Raw genomic sequence first — 14,878 nt, 5'->3', positions numbered from 1 at the left:
TTCTTGATAATTAACTTTTGGAGTCTTTTAATATGCCTAGCACAGAGCTAAGTGCTATGAACAAATGGAAGACATGGAAGCAGAGTGCACTGACAGGGTTAAAGAATAAGAGTGAATAAATGTCAAAGAGTGACACAAACAATAGCCCATAAGAATTTCAAAGAACCGATATCAGTACAGTCTTTAAAAATCAGGAACAGATCGGTGAGGGGGTAAAACTTGATATATAGTATGAGCTAAAGGTGAGTAAGAGTAGAAGAGTCATAACAGAAATGTGGGTTTGTGCCAATTACAAATCTGTAAGAGGAAGAAGATAATTTATGATGATGGCCACAGGCTAAATGGTCTAGGGCTTATGTATGAGTTGGGATTTAGCTCACTCTTTGTCACATGAAGAGGAAAGAGAGGTCTTACAAGACAGGAAAACTTCTCCCTTCTTCCTTTCTAGGTTCTTTGGTTGGTCTGATAATGAAATTGATGTGAGAGAAATTAATAGGAGAAAAATGAATGTGTGCATGGATGTATGCGTGCTGCAGGTGCATTTGCACACAAAAGTATGTGTGTATGGGACTACAAAAGGCACATCTGGTTTACAAGCTGATTTGTTCTTTTGTTTTCTTTTTCTCTTTGTGGCCATCAATACTGAAATTTGATTAGATCCCTGGAAATCAGGTAAGTTCTCAGAAACTTTAGAATCCATACTAACTAAAAGCTTACAAATACACCAAAAAGAAAGTGTACCAAATTTTATATGTAGTATCTAAACTATCTAAAAATGCCTGAAAAAAAGACTGGAAGGAAATGTGCCAAAAATAACAGTCCAAAAATTAACAGTGGTGCCTCTGCTTTATAAGGATTAAGGGATTAACAACTTTCTTTACTATATTTTCCAATCTGGGTGTAATGAAACAAGTAAAGTGCAATACAGGAAGGAAGGAAGGAAGGAAGGAAGGAAGGAAGGAAGGAAGGAAGGAAGGAAAAAAGAAAGAAAAAAGAAAAGAAAAGAAGAAAAGAAAGGAAAGAAAGGAAAGGAAAGGAAAGGAAAGGAAAGGAAAGGAAAGGAAAGGAAAGGAAAGGAAAGGAAAGGAAAGGAAAGGAAAGAAAGAGGAAGGAAGGAAGGAAGGAAGGAAGGAAGGAAGGAAGGAAGGAAGGAAGGAAGGAAGGAAGAAAGGAAGAAAAAGAAAGAAAGAGAAAAAGACTAGAGCTTGTGGGACAGGTCTGGTCCAGACATCTGTAGTCTCCTCTTTCCCCAGAGAGCAAAATTAGCCTCTAAATTGGCATTTTCACTCCCATTGCCAAACCTCAGCCCCAGAAGGGGTTCAGTGTAATAGCTGTAGATCAGAAGACAAAAGGTGGAAGGGTAAAGACACCACTTTCCACACTAGTGTAACTCTGCTGCACAATGGAGTTCCTGACTTATTTTTCCTTTGTGTTTGTTTTTCATCTCTTGTCATGCTTAAAATGTTAGAGGCAGAAGTGATTTATGGGGTGAGATTTTAGGTTTTATAGACTGGATTGACTTCCGGGATCTTTGAATCTATGTGATAACTGGTCATTTAAAATTGATCCTTGCCTAACAGTCTTCCTGCTTCCTTCTATTCTAATACAGCACTTGGGGGGTGGGGGAAGTCACTGATGAGAAAAAGCACGAGCCTGAATTATGATATAGTCCTGCCCTCTTCCTGTAACTAATCAGCCGCATGACTCTGGGGAAACCATTTTGCTTCTTTGGGTCATAGTTTCATATTTAAAACAGGAGTATGGAATTAGCTACTCTCTGTGGTCACTACAGCTCTAAGACTCTCTGCTCCTGACAGGAATGGTGTGATGGGCCCCAGATTGGCCTTGTGGAGGATCAGAAGTACCTGCTCACTTAACGCTTCAGCCGACCCGCAGGGATTATGAACTAGGACAATCAGGGCCATGCTAGACTTAGAGTCCTCAGGTCTGGTGAATGTGGGCTGGAATAGACCTGCTCTCTTTCATTCCTGAACATGGCTGGAGGTGGATGCTCCTCCTCAGGTCTGTTCTTTGGAGACCAGAGGGTTTCTTTCAGAGTCCCCTTGCTCTCGCAGGTGTCAGACTCTGAGTGGCCTATGGACAATGTGCGTCACAGTGACCAAACCTCACTAACCATGTGGTCATTTCCTTTCCAAGGAACTTGGACATCATTGTCTCACTTCCTGGGGGAGAGAGCCTGCGTGGCTTTATACTGGTGACTGTTTTGGTGGAGAAAGCTGCAGTACCTGGGATTATGGTATTTTCTTCAGAACACTTTTTTTTTTTTTTTTAACATAATGAGTTATTCGCGTGAGCTTTACTTCCCACCAAGTCCCTTTCCCTATGGTGAACTAATCAATATAGATGAGCACAGGCCTTGTCCTATTTGGTTTATGTCTGAGAAAAGAGGTCTGAGTACTAGCCCACCCACAGAGATAACTCCTGTTTCTCAACTACCGTGGAACTTGGAATGACTGTTCATCTATTCAACAGACAAGCCTAGTTCTGAGTAAGAATGTCTGGGGGAACAAGAAAGGCACTGTTCTGGCCTCTGCAGATCACCATGCAGTGAAGGAAGATAGACTGATGATGTATAGGGTAACAACAACAACAACAAAGGCAGTGTTTCATGAAAAGATTGCAGGGTCAGGCAAAGGAAAATGGGAGCTGAAGCTAAAATCCCCGTGAAGTACAGGACCTAAACAGGAGGTGGGAATGAGGGGTGGGGAGTAGTATTCCTGCCCCAGAGAACTGTTTTTGCAAAGCCTCAGAGGACAATGAATCTTCATTGAGATTTCCTAGCCCCAGGGTGTTACAAACTTGAATTCCTACTGGGGTCAGGCTGGTACCTGAAAGGTCAGGTGTAAAGCAAAGGAAAAGGAAGGTGGAGTGGCAGGTGATCCACTAGAGATTTTGTGCCTTGCGCAAAGATATTTAAGTGAGATCTATGTCTTTCCTCACTGCTGCCTTCCCAAGTAAGCATACTTTGAGCGTTTTCTGAGTCCTTAGGAGAGTGACCAGATTGTGGTACAATTCTTTTAGCATCCCTCTTTCCCTCTCAAAATTGAAACTATATGGTTACTTTACTTCTCATTCTTGTGTTTAGTTCATTGAGAGCTACAGAGTAAAGTATCCCAAATATAGCTTCAGTAACCTGGAGACCTCCAGAGACAAGGAAGGCTTCCTGGTGGAGGAGGCTCTGACGCTAAGGAATCTACAGAATCTGATTTTATGTACACCAGCACTCAGGAGTGAGAGTGCCCTAGTTCAAGATCACAGGAAGAACGAGTAGAAGTAGAAATGATCATAATGTGAGATAAATACAAAAGGAACAAAATGGATATGGTTATGCCCTTGAGAGTTACAAGAAGTAGCAGCCAATGGGAAAGATCCAGAAAGACTTAACTATGGATTAAGGAGATTCTGGCTCTCAAGAAGACCTCACAGCCCCTCTAGGGCAGGAATGGCCCCGTCAGGGAGCCCTGCCAAGCAGTCCAGCAGTCAGAGGGGCCCCTTCCTCCAGGTTCCCACAGCACTGCTGCTCACTCCCTCTCAACAGACTGAATGCTAATGAACTGAGTGAAACGATTCTCCTCTTCAGGCACTTGTTCAGGCTGTGAATGCCATCCTGCAGCACAGGGACAACTCCCTGCTCCGAGCCCTGCAGCAACTGAGACTCTCCATTCAGGACATCACCAGAACCTTAGGACAAATGCACAGTAAGAGGCTCTTGAAGACTGAGGGCTCTGCCTGGGACAAAAGGGCCTGGAGGTTTGGCGACATCCACAAGATGGTGCTGGTGCATTAGCTTTTTTTTAAGGCCACCAACTGCTATTCATGCTACTGGAAAATGACCTCTCTGCAGAGATTTTCTTCTGGTTTTATCCTTCTTTATATTCTCTTGTGATTCGATGGCTTCCACTTCTCATTGGCCATGTATTTCTTTGCATGTGGCGGTCTTGCATGAAACTGGGGAGGGAGAGGTGGAGCACACAATACTGGTGGTACAGCCTCTATCCAAGGTTACTGCAAGGGTGGAATTAGGGCATGAGGGAGTGTATCCTTACACTCTCTAAAGCTTCTTTTAGTCTTTGTTCTTAAGTGGGACCTGAGATGCTGGACCTTGGCTTTGGGCCTTATCTGAGGGCCTTTCCAGTGCTCCTCCTCTGGGTCTAGTTTAGGGATGTTATCATGGTGTGGTCAGTTATGTGGCCCACCCTCCCTTTGTTTGATCATATATTGTTCTGATGACTGTAGTTCTTCAACTTCCTCTATCGCAAGCATTTAGAAAATGTAACTAGTGTGTATTTAAGGAAGGTGTGGGAGAGGGGTGTGATCTGTTTAACCAGGGATAATAAAATAAGTATCAGTTTTCCTGAATCTTTCTTCACTGACAGATGGAGGGAGTCCAGGAAAGGAGAGGTTTCTGGGAAACAGGACAGGAGGGAGGAAGGGAAGGAGCAAGGGGGAACATCAGGTGGTGCCCAGCTTTACTGCCTATTATTAAAGGAGTAAATTTACTTGTCATCTCAGACTCTGCACTAGTGGAAGTCCATCTGAAGTCACAGCACAGTCACAGTATCATAGGCATAATACATTATTTTCAACTTCCTGTTTTATATTTCAGAATCACATTTCCTCTATTTCCCTGAATTTTAATTTTAAAGCCCTCCTGATCACATCAGTAGGTCTCTTGCCAAACAAGCTCTCCAAAGTGAGTGACGTGGATTTTCACCTTGCCGAGTGACCCTGAGTTTATTACTCAGGATAGCAAGACCAGGACAAATGAATGAGTGAAAACAAGTAGTCTAGAAGCTCATGGGAGACCTGCGTGCCTGTCACAGTGCCTGCGGCAGTGAGATGGCACAGCCATGTCCATCGCAGGCTTCCTAGAGCTCTTTTCTTCAGCCCAGGCCAGCCCCAGCACTCTCTTGATTATCCTCTGCAAGGAGTCTGATGGCCTGGGGTGGTACCAGGGCTACTTGCTTTGTTTTCCTGAAAGGCAAATTATTGCACACAGACATAATTTATTTTAAAGGTTTTACCTGCGGTCACTGCAATGAAATAGATGAATGCATCGACTGCATTTTCCAAAGAGAGCCACAGCATCTTCCATGCCATAGACTCCTTTACAGTGCTCCTTTGACAGGCCTGTGGTCTGTGTCCTTGCTTGTGATGTTGGTGGGCTGGTGACATGCCTATAATCAATAACATGCGGTAGAAGTGACCCTGCATGGGTTCTTGGGCAAGGCTAGAGAAGGTGATTCAACCGCCACCCTGGATTCTGAGTCACCACATAAAAATACAACACACTCTGAGGCCACCATGCTGTGAATGAGGCTGTCAGACCACACAGGGAGCCCAAATGTAGGCGCTCCAGTTGGCTCCTGGCCCAGGAGTGAATGAGCCCCCTTGGATGATTCCAAGTTCCCAACTTCAGATCATCCTGTCTTCAAGTCTTCCCACCTTAGGACCCAAACACTACGAAGCAGAGAAAAGCCATCCTCTGTGTTCTGTCCAAATTTCTAACCCACAGAGGCCACAAGTGTAATATACTGGCTGTTTTATGCCACTTTCGAGTGGTTTGTTTTGCAGCTATAGTAAACAGAAAAATGAAATTATAAAAATGACAAATACTAGACTCTGCAAGTTTCACAGAATCACACAAATTTCTTAGTCACTGTGTCTGGCTTATAGTTAATGACTTTTTTCTGCAAGATCAATAGAGCTTCCCCCTGCTTTTTCCAACCAGATGGAGCTCACCAAAAAATTATTTCTTTTTGAGCTTAACTTTAGCAAGAGTTGTGTGCTGTACTTCCTTCCTCCCTAAATATCTCACTGCTAGGCAGGATAGCCTGAAAACATGCCCATGGCAGAAGAGAAGGTACTCTTTATTGTAAGGCTGCAGTTTGCTTTTCTGAGGACCACATGCTGTCACTAGGCCTTTGCTCAGCCCACATGTGACTTCTACCTTACATAAGTCCTGCCTTACATAAGTCCTCAGCACGGGTTGGGAAATAAAACCAGATTACTCTGTTTTCATAGCCTGACTCTTCTTAAGGCAGAAGTCCGTAACAGCACCACACAGATAGACTGTGCCCACCTCACCATGCACTGCTTGCTGCATGTCAGCACTGTGCACCGGCAGAATCCATGGCCAGCTTCCCTTTTCTTGGTGATTTGTAGAGAACTCAACCAGCTCTGAGTGTTGTGCTCAGCTGGAAGACTAAAATATGTTCGGATTTCCAAGCATCCAGATTACACTGGCGTGACTTCTGGCATGTTTCTTTACAGCTCTTGTTTTTAAGAATTAATTTCCTCCTTAGAAAAGCTGAGGGATAAATTTCTCTCCAAGAAACCATGGAGATTTTTGCTTTGTATTTCCTTCTGAATCAACACAATTTCTAGCTTCTCCTTGACTGACTGGTTTTGTAAGAATTTTTCCTTTAAATAGTATAACAGGGAGTCAAACTGTTTCCTTGTAACACTTTGATATGTGTTTAAAGCAGGATTCTTAATCAGTGAATCAGTGCTAAATGGTAAACCTCTGCTACTATTTCCATCTGACAATTGGCCCACTTAATTCTGTCTAAAGAATTTTTCTTCCTGATTTGAAAATTTATTTTGTCTAAAACCAATTGGAAACACAGTTCTTGTTTTCATTTTTGTTATCTTAAATAGAAGTTTAAAAGTGGTGTGTGATTAGAACACTCTTAGATTTGTTGAAAGCATTTTTAACATTTGTATAAAAGAATTTGTGATAAAGGCTCCTGAATATCCTGTTTGGTCTGAAGGAGGTAATTACAGTCAGAACAGCCTACTGGTGATAAAAGCCTGCTAGTAATAAAAATGGTCCTTAACCTTTGAAAAAATAAACTAAAAAATAAAACCAATTGGAAAAGAATTAACACTGGAATTCTTCTCTACTAAATACCATGGGATAATATTTCTAAAGTTGTCTTCACTCGTGGATTGGTTACACACAATAACCTGAGTATACCCTAGTCACCTGAGCCACCATATTTTACCGTAAGTCCAATTTTATTATGTCAGTGCATCAAATCTAGAAGCATGCCTACAAAAACCCAAATATAATAAATAGTTCCATAAGTCTTTGCAGAAGATGTTTTAAGGCAAACAAGAGAGAATATACATTGCACATCACACATCAAAAATATCCAAAAATCTATAATGATAATTATTATTGCATATGGTCAAAATTCACTCAGATTTGCTTACATATTAATAACTTTTTGTCTTGCCCATCAGTCCATTACGCACATTTCTTTTACCACAAAGATTTCCTCTAGTGAAGACCTGCTGCTGGCAAACTCTCTCATCTGCAAATTGCCGTTTCACTCCCATTCCTTTAGAATATTTTTGCTAACAGCTATATTCTTTTAGATGTTGAGTAGATAAGTCCAACATCTTTTGGCTTCTGTTGTCACTATTGGGAAACTACATGTCAGTCTGTTACTTGTTTGGGGCAACCTAACCTATCTTTTTCTTGTCTGTTTGTGACTTTTTCTTTATGGGTCAGTCTTTCTGTTGTTCTGTTTATGACATGTAGGCTTCATTATGCTTCTTTAATTGATATGATTCATCATTCTGGAAAGTCCTCATCCATTAAATCCTCAAAGGTTGTAGGATACGATGGGACAGGACCTCACTGTCCTCTGTCATCCTACTGCAACTGTGATTAAAGTTAGACCTTGGTCCACTATCCTCCATTCTCTTAACGTCTTGCTGTTTTTTCCTCATCTCTTTATTTCTCTGTGCTTCATTCTGGATTAATTCTTATGATCTAATTAATTAGTTTTCAGCAGCTTCTGATCTGCTGCCAAATACATATGTCAAATAGGTTATTTTATTGTCTCCTTTCCAAAACATATTTTATTAATTTCTAACCTGTTAATTTTTTACAATTTTCGTTCCTTGTAGACATTTTCAAGCTTGCCTTTGTTTTTCTCCAACATACTATGTGTATCCATTTTATAATTTGTATGTGATGATTCTAATATTGGAAACTTGATTCTGTTTCCTTCTTGTTATTTCTTTTTTACAATTGATTCTCATTGCTGGCTGTCATGTTTTCTTGTGTCTGCGATTGCTTTTTTTGCCTTTTTTTCCCCTAGGTATTGTTCATTGTCCTTGAAACATTGTTTGTAGGCAGTCTTTTGAAACTGGGGTAAAGAAATATTTGTATTCAATTCTTCCTGGTTCTTGGGGACATTAAAATTCTGGACCATCTTGACAAGCTCAGCAAGTGAGGGCCCATGTACTAATCAGGGAATTAAACTTGGGCTGAAAATGTGCAAAAAAAAAAAAAAAAAACAATGCCAAGATACCCCCAATTTTGTCTCCTAGGGCAAGCAACAGGGGGGTGGCAGCTAGATGCACAGTGATATTAAGATATAGGCAGTTGGGATCCCCAGATTAATATGAGCAGGGTATCCTGTAAAATTCCTCACTATGGCTGGGATCAGGGTCTTACTAATGGCCCATATCATACAGAGAAGCCACCAAAACCAAGCCCAGGTGTACCTGGATTGGCAAATGCCTTCAGGGAAAAATGCTTTTGCCACTCTAATTTTCTGTCTCCCTTCCTAGGTTCCCGCTTTCCCTTAAATTTTTGCTTGGCAGTTCCTTGCTATTTCTTCAGCTTCTTGATGCCTTTAAGATGTTTGCTTCTCTTATCCCTCTTTTCAGATTGTTTTTAGTGGAAGGATAAGTCCAAGTGAGATAGTACCCTATTGCCCCCAAATGAAAGTCTCTTTCTAGAGTATCGTTTGCATCCTTTCCTTTATCTCTGTTTCCATCAATTGCTCTGGAACTGGCTCTCATTATCACTTGCCAGGACTCTGCAGTGACCTTTCCCATCCTGTCTCTCATCTGCCCTTTACCTAGTCTAATTCATTCTCTACACAGAAGCCTGAAGTGTAGGCCCTTACTCCTCAAACTCTTCTCTCCTGGCACATTGCAGTAAGGTAGCCTCTAGCCACATGTGGCTATTGAACACTTGAAATGTGATCAGTGTGACTGGGGAACTAAATTTGAATCCTGTTTAAACAAATGAAATTGAAATTAAAAATAGAATCAATGTAAAATAGTTTTTTGTTAAACACAGCTATACTATGGAATAGGTCATATTTTCAGTTTTCAACTTAATTGTTGAAAATTAAGCATCCAAATTGAAATGTAGTAAGCTTAAAATAAATGTTTAAAATATTTTACTTACTTATCTGTTGGAGAGAGAGAGAGAGAGAGAGAGCGCTTGGGGAAGAGCAGAGGGAAAAGGATAAGCAGACTCTGCAATTAGTGGGAAGCTGGACTCTGGGATTGATTTCACGACCCTGAGATCAGGGCCTGAGGTTGAAATCAAAAGTCAGTGGCTTAACCAACTGAGCTACATAGGTGCCCCAAGCGTAAAATAAATCTTAAGTTTGTAAGCATATACAGAAAATTTCAAAAATTTATTACTAAAAACTTATTAATAGTTTTTATATTATCTTTTGAAATGAAAATATTCTGGATTATTGTGAGTTAGCTAAAATGTAATATTGGTATTAATTTTGCCAGCTTTTTTTACCTTTTGAAATATGACCACTAGAAAATTTTAAATTACATATGCCCATCACATTACATTCCTATTGCATGCACTAGTTTATCCATTCTTCTTCTTCTCCTTCTTCTTCTCCTTCTTCTTCTTCTTCTTCTTCTTCTTCTTCTTCTTCTTCTTCTTCTTCTTCTTCTTCTTCTTCTTCTTCTTCTTTTCTTCTTCTTCTTCTTCTTCTTTTTTAAGATTTTATTTATTCGTGAGAGACAGAGAGAGAGACAGAGAGAGGCAGAGACACAGGCAGAGGGAGAAGCAGGCTCCCTGCAGGGAGCCTGATGCGCGACTGGATCCCCGGTCCCCAGGATCAGGCCCTGGGCTGAAGGCGGTGCTAAACCGCTGAGCCCCCCGGGCTGCCCCCATTATTCTAAAGAAAAGGCCAAACAAAATCTTTAATCCTTTCTGCAGCATTCAGCATGGTCTGAGCCCAGAATATTTTAATTTCAATTCATCTTTATTTGACACCACTTGTTCTTTCTAATACTAGATTTTAGTTCCCAAAAAGAATTTTTGTCCTAAAAAAAAAAAAAAAAAAAAAAAAAAAAAGAATTTTTGTCCTGAGCACGTTCCCAAGGTGCACACGAGTTGTGTCTTTCCACAAGGTCAGCTTCATTCGGTAATAAAGCAAAGTCGATCATAATTATAGAGCAGGTTCGAGATTCCAAAGTCAGCAGCTCACCAGGTGACTAAACGCGGCTCCTTCCAGCGCACGCAGAGCGAACAGGAGGCAAGTCACACGACAAACGAGGTCGCAGAAGCAGTGGCCACAGCCAGAGTCGGTCCGGTGGGTCCGGGGCGGGCCGGCACCTGGTGCTTCTGCTGTTCCCGCCGGGCAGGGCCTCGGGGATCTCCCGTCGGAGACCGTGGAGAGGGACCGCCAGAGCCTGGCAGCCGCTGCCTTTTTAGGGTGGTCAGACACAGAGGGGTCACGTCTGAGGAGGCTGACAGCTCGCTGCCCGGGTCCTCCCGTAATAAAGGGATTGAATCAGTCTCGGGCTCCTGCAGACCCCCTCTGGTTCTGCGTGTGGTCAGGCCTGGGTCCCCAGGACACCTCCCAGGAGCAGTACCCTTACCTGCCTACCTCATTGCTTGGCACAGGCCCCTGCTTGACGTGAGAGACCCCACCTTGCTCTCTACAACTTTCTTCACCCTCAAGGCTTGTTTACACTCTTCCTTCTGTTTCATACATTTTTTTCTATTCACCTTCTGTCTGATTGGCTCCGACTGACACTTCAGATTTAAGCCCAGGTTTCATCCAAGCGCATAGAGCGGCTTGCAGCCTGCCAACAATGCTACCAAGTCTGGGAAAAGGGGAAGGGGCTAGAGCGTCATAGCAACAGAAAAGACCAACAAGACCAACATCAGGGGTGGGGACCAAGGACTGGCAGAGGGTAGGTACCATCAGAGGCAGGAGGACGTGCCCAGGAAGCGAACGTGATTTCACAGCTGGTTGGAAAAGATCACGTTGCCTCTGGCAAAGATGTGCCACTTGGAAGACTGAATTGAGTTCGGCCTGATGGGGTGATTGTTTTCAAAGTAAACGGGGGCTCTGAGGGAGGATGATGAACTTGCTTTGAGACCTGTCATGCTTAAGATGATGATAAGACATCCAGAAGTATATGGCTTTGACAGTTGTAATTACACGAAAAAGTTACAGTTTAGTGGTCGTGAGCATCAGATGTATGGTTCGATTATGCGTCTACAATGCTTCATCGCAGGTGTTGGTAACACAGCACCTGCTGTTACTTCTCCAAGTGGGACAGGACGAATGTTGTTAATGTAAGGTCAAAACACTACAGTAATTCAGTGTTTGTGGTTTTACAGCACTGATCCAAAGCAAGGCTTTCCTGGTTTTGCTTTGTGTAAATACTACTTCTCAATATAAAATCTAAATCCCTACCCCTGAAAAATTTAAAAGCAAGTTCCCTCAGGTTTTTCCAAACAAAAGAAAAATAATGCTTCTGACACAAAAATTATTATCAGTGTAAACAAATCAGAAGCAGATGTTATATTTCTCTAGAGATTCACTTGGATTTAAAAGAGAAGGATGCTTGACCACGATATTTTGTGTTTTGCTGAACACAACAACAGAAACACTGGAAGGTGTCTGGCCAGGTGTTAAATGGACCTGTGGTTGGCCCTCCGGGCAAAAGATGTAGAGTCCTTGGTGCCTTTTTCCCTGCTCTACTCAGAAGCCACCATGGAAGGGAAAGGAGGGAGCATAACTTGGGTGTGTTCTTGGAGCCTCTGTGTCATCATCTTGTAGGAAATGCCCTTCTTAGCTAAAATGTGCCCACATTACACCCAGAAACCAGAACCATGGTTCTGCTACCTTACCAGCCCCATGTTAACAGAGCAGTAGGTTCTCTACTTGGTATTTTCTGAATGGTGTTCAGAGTCATTCTCCAAAATATATTTCCTAGTAGTGTGTTCTTTTTGATGATTTTTATCTCTCTGTTATAGTTCTAATTTTGTTCATGTGTCATTCTCTTGATTTTCTCGATTTGTCTTTCTGTGTTTTCTTATAGTTCACTTAGCACCCTTAAGACAGATATTTTGAATTAATTTTATCAGGCACATCATAGGTCTGCATTTCTTTTGGATCAACTACAAAAAGTTATTTTGTTCCTTTGGTAGTGTCATATTTCCTTGATTTTTTTAATGTTCTGTGAATCTTTGCATTGCTGTAAGAAATATTTGAAGAGGTATTCTTCAAATATTGGAAGGAAATACCTTCCATCAGCCCTGGTAGGGATTCAGAGGCTTTCCCGGAAGGCTGTGGATATGCCATCTCCATACTACTTGCCCCCTCTTGTGGCAGAAGTTTTATTTTATTTTATTTTTGTATATTTTTTTTATTGGAGTTCGATTTGTCTTATACTATATGTATAACACCCAGTGTTCATCCCATCAAGTGCCCTCCTCAGTGCCTGTCACCCAGCTTTAATTGTGTGTGCCTTCTCTTGATCCTGCAAAGCCAGGCCAGGGGCTGACCGCCTTCCATTTGCCTTCCCTAGGGCAGTGTTCAAGACTCAAATGTGTGCTCTTTCTCCCAATCCCACAGAATCAACCAGTTTGCTGCATGAGCTCACTAATCATCAGTAAAGACTCACTCTTTCGGCCTACAGGAGTGCACACAGAGCTGGCCACAGAGTGGGTGAAGACACTACAAGCAGAGGGGTCCCGGTGCTAGTTGGGGTAATTGTGCCCGAGATTGCGAATCCGAGAAACCACCAAGGAGCCGACAGCGATGCAAACACACGAGGCTTTATTTACAAGCTCGAGCTTGGGTCCAAGTATACCCGACACAGCGGAGCAGGGACTTGGACCCCGAGACTAAGAGGCATAGCAGCTTTATAGGGGCCAGTGGCCCATGGGATAGGCAGAAAGTTGCACAGTCCTGTCGGTCCACAAGCAGGTGGCCGATTGAATTACATTTTACCTATAGTATCCATTTGAGCTGGCCTATTACTGAGCCGATTTCCGATTAGGGTGCCCTGGGCTCGACTAGGGTGGGGCAGCGCCCTAAGCAATAAGCAGGTCGTGTGGGGGCACAGGAGGTGGCCGGTGCAGCACAGAATAGAGTTAGTCCTGCTCTGCTCATCGAGGTGTAGGGGATTTTTGCAAATTTCCTGGGTCCCACATAATCTTCGGGGGAAGCATGCTCAGAATGTCACGGGAGGGTTTCTTAACAGGATCTGTGAGGTGATTGGTATAATCTGCATCCCTTTAATGCCCCCCCCCACACACACACACACAAGAGCCCCACGTGGCAGGCTGCTAACTCCTCCCCATACCCGGTCTCCCCAGTTGTGTGGCATGCCTCCACGTTCTGGATGGGGTGAGAAAGAAACGGGTCCCCTTGGCAGGATTCCTATACAGCTGGGGACACCAGGCGCTCGCTCATATGCGCTCCTTTTCCCTCACGGGAAAAATCAGCCCTAGAAAGCCTCTCGGCCCTGGGCTGCTGCCGCCCTGCAGACTGAGCCATGTGAGCAAAACAAAATGTTCTTACCTTCTTCGATGTATCCAGTTCCCGATCTTGTTGCTCAGGGGAGGGCTGGAACTTAAACCAATTCCTGGATGTTCGCAAAGACGCTCTTGTCTGTGTGTGATCGTCTGAACCAGTGTTCTTGGTGGGGCAGACAGTGGAAAGCTGTTACTCTACCGTGAGGATGACCTCATCCCTACATTCTGATTCCAGTGCAGGGCTCTTCCGTGTGCACGTGTGAGCATGTGCATGCTTGTTGCTGCTCACCACTCTTGTCCCTTTTGTGAATGCGGATGTTTCCTTATATTTGTAATGGCCTCGTATCTTTTTGTACGTTTTTTTGTACATCCTGGTGGCCTGCTTCTTGTTAGTTAGTGCGTTGCAAATATTGTGGTTTGTCTTAGGACTTTTGAAAGTGGGACTTTTACATTTAAACATAGTCAAAGTATCTATCCTTTCTTTTGCCAAGTCTATGTTTTAGGAAGTCTTGCCTAAGATTTTGTTTCATAGTGGTAGGTCATAAGTATATTTTCCTGCATTTTCTCCTGAAATTGTTGTTTTGTCTCTTACATTTTAGTCCTTAATTCACATAATCATTATCTATATGTAATGCGACATGGGAAATAAATTCAATTTACTTTCTTTGAATAATCCTTAATCTGCAATATTGGCACTGTCTTATATCAGACTTTATGAAATGACTGGCTCTGTTACCAGGTTTTCTATTCTCTTTCATTGTCTGTCTTCCCCAGCAGGAATATCATTTGTCTTAAGAACTATAGCTTCATAGTATTTCTCATTTCAAATGAAGAAACCCCCCTTGTCTTGGCCTGCTTTTCCAGGAGTGCCTGTACTATTTTCGACACTTTGCCTTTCATGTAAACTGCTAGAATCAGCTTTTCTCAAATTGCACTGAAAAAAATCTGTTAAAAATTTTGCTCACTTTACATTAAATCCATACATTAATTTGGAGAAAAATATCATGATTCTGATATTATATGCGGTCTTTCTGTCTCATGATCAAGGGTGTGGAGAATCAGAGAATAGCAGAGAAACACCGACTAAGGTTGTTGGGCAAGCCACTCCAAATCATGCCTTCATGTTGCTGTCTGCTGACTAAAATTTATCCACACAGAGAACTCTTTTTTAGATACATTTCTTCTCTTTGATATTGATACTGAGTTTTCTTGTCCATCAACATAGACAGATTTTTTTCTTTAATTTCTTGAATTTTCTCTAATTTCATTCAAAGTCAGACACTTTGATATCTTTTG

The 14,878-nt window shown here is 42.4% G+C and overlaps 2 protein-coding genes across 11 annotated transcripts in view; one reads left to right on the top strand and one right to left on the bottom strand.

The window, feature by feature from the left end:
* The window catches only part of LOC475575 (A disintegrin and metallopeptidase domain 3-like), a 233,712-nt gene extending 219,935 nt beyond the window's left edge, over positions 1 to 13,777 (bottom strand). Inside the window, exon 1 of the mRNA XM_038559192.1 lies at positions 13,629 to 13,777. The gene's annotated coding sequence lies outside the window, so the exon portion shown is untranslated. The remainder of the gene's footprint in view (positions 1 to 13,628) is intronic.
* The window catches only part of IDO2 (indoleamine 2,3-dioxygenase 2), a 56,040-nt gene that overhangs the window by 30,556 nt on the left and 10,606 nt on the right, over positions 1 to 14,878 (top strand). For all 10 annotated transcript variants that reach the window (XR_005371449.1, XR_005371448.1, XM_038559996.1 and 7 more), the window contains 3 exons: positions 658 to 672; positions 2,158 to 2,257; positions 3,602 to 3,719. Coding sequence is in view for 8 of the 10 variants with exons in the window: in XM_038559996.1 (XP_038415924.1) it covers positions 658 to 672; positions 2,158 to 2,257; positions 3,602 to 3,719 (233 nt within the window). In the remaining 2 variants the exon portion in view is untranslated. The remainder of the gene's footprint in view (positions 1 to 657; positions 673 to 2,157; positions 2,258 to 3,601; positions 3,720 to 14,878) is intronic.

The sequence above is a fragment of the Canis lupus genome, chromosome 16 (genome assembly GCF_011100685.1).
Source record: "Canis lupus familiaris isolate Mischka breed German Shepherd chromosome 16, alternate assembly UU_Cfam_GSD_1.0, whole genome shotgun sequence".
In the NCBI taxonomy this organism is placed as follows: Eukaryota; Metazoa; Chordata; class Mammalia; order Carnivora; family Canidae; genus Canis; species Canis lupus.
Note: the sequence above shows the minus strand (reverse complement) of the source record. Positions and strands in the feature narration are given on the sequence as shown.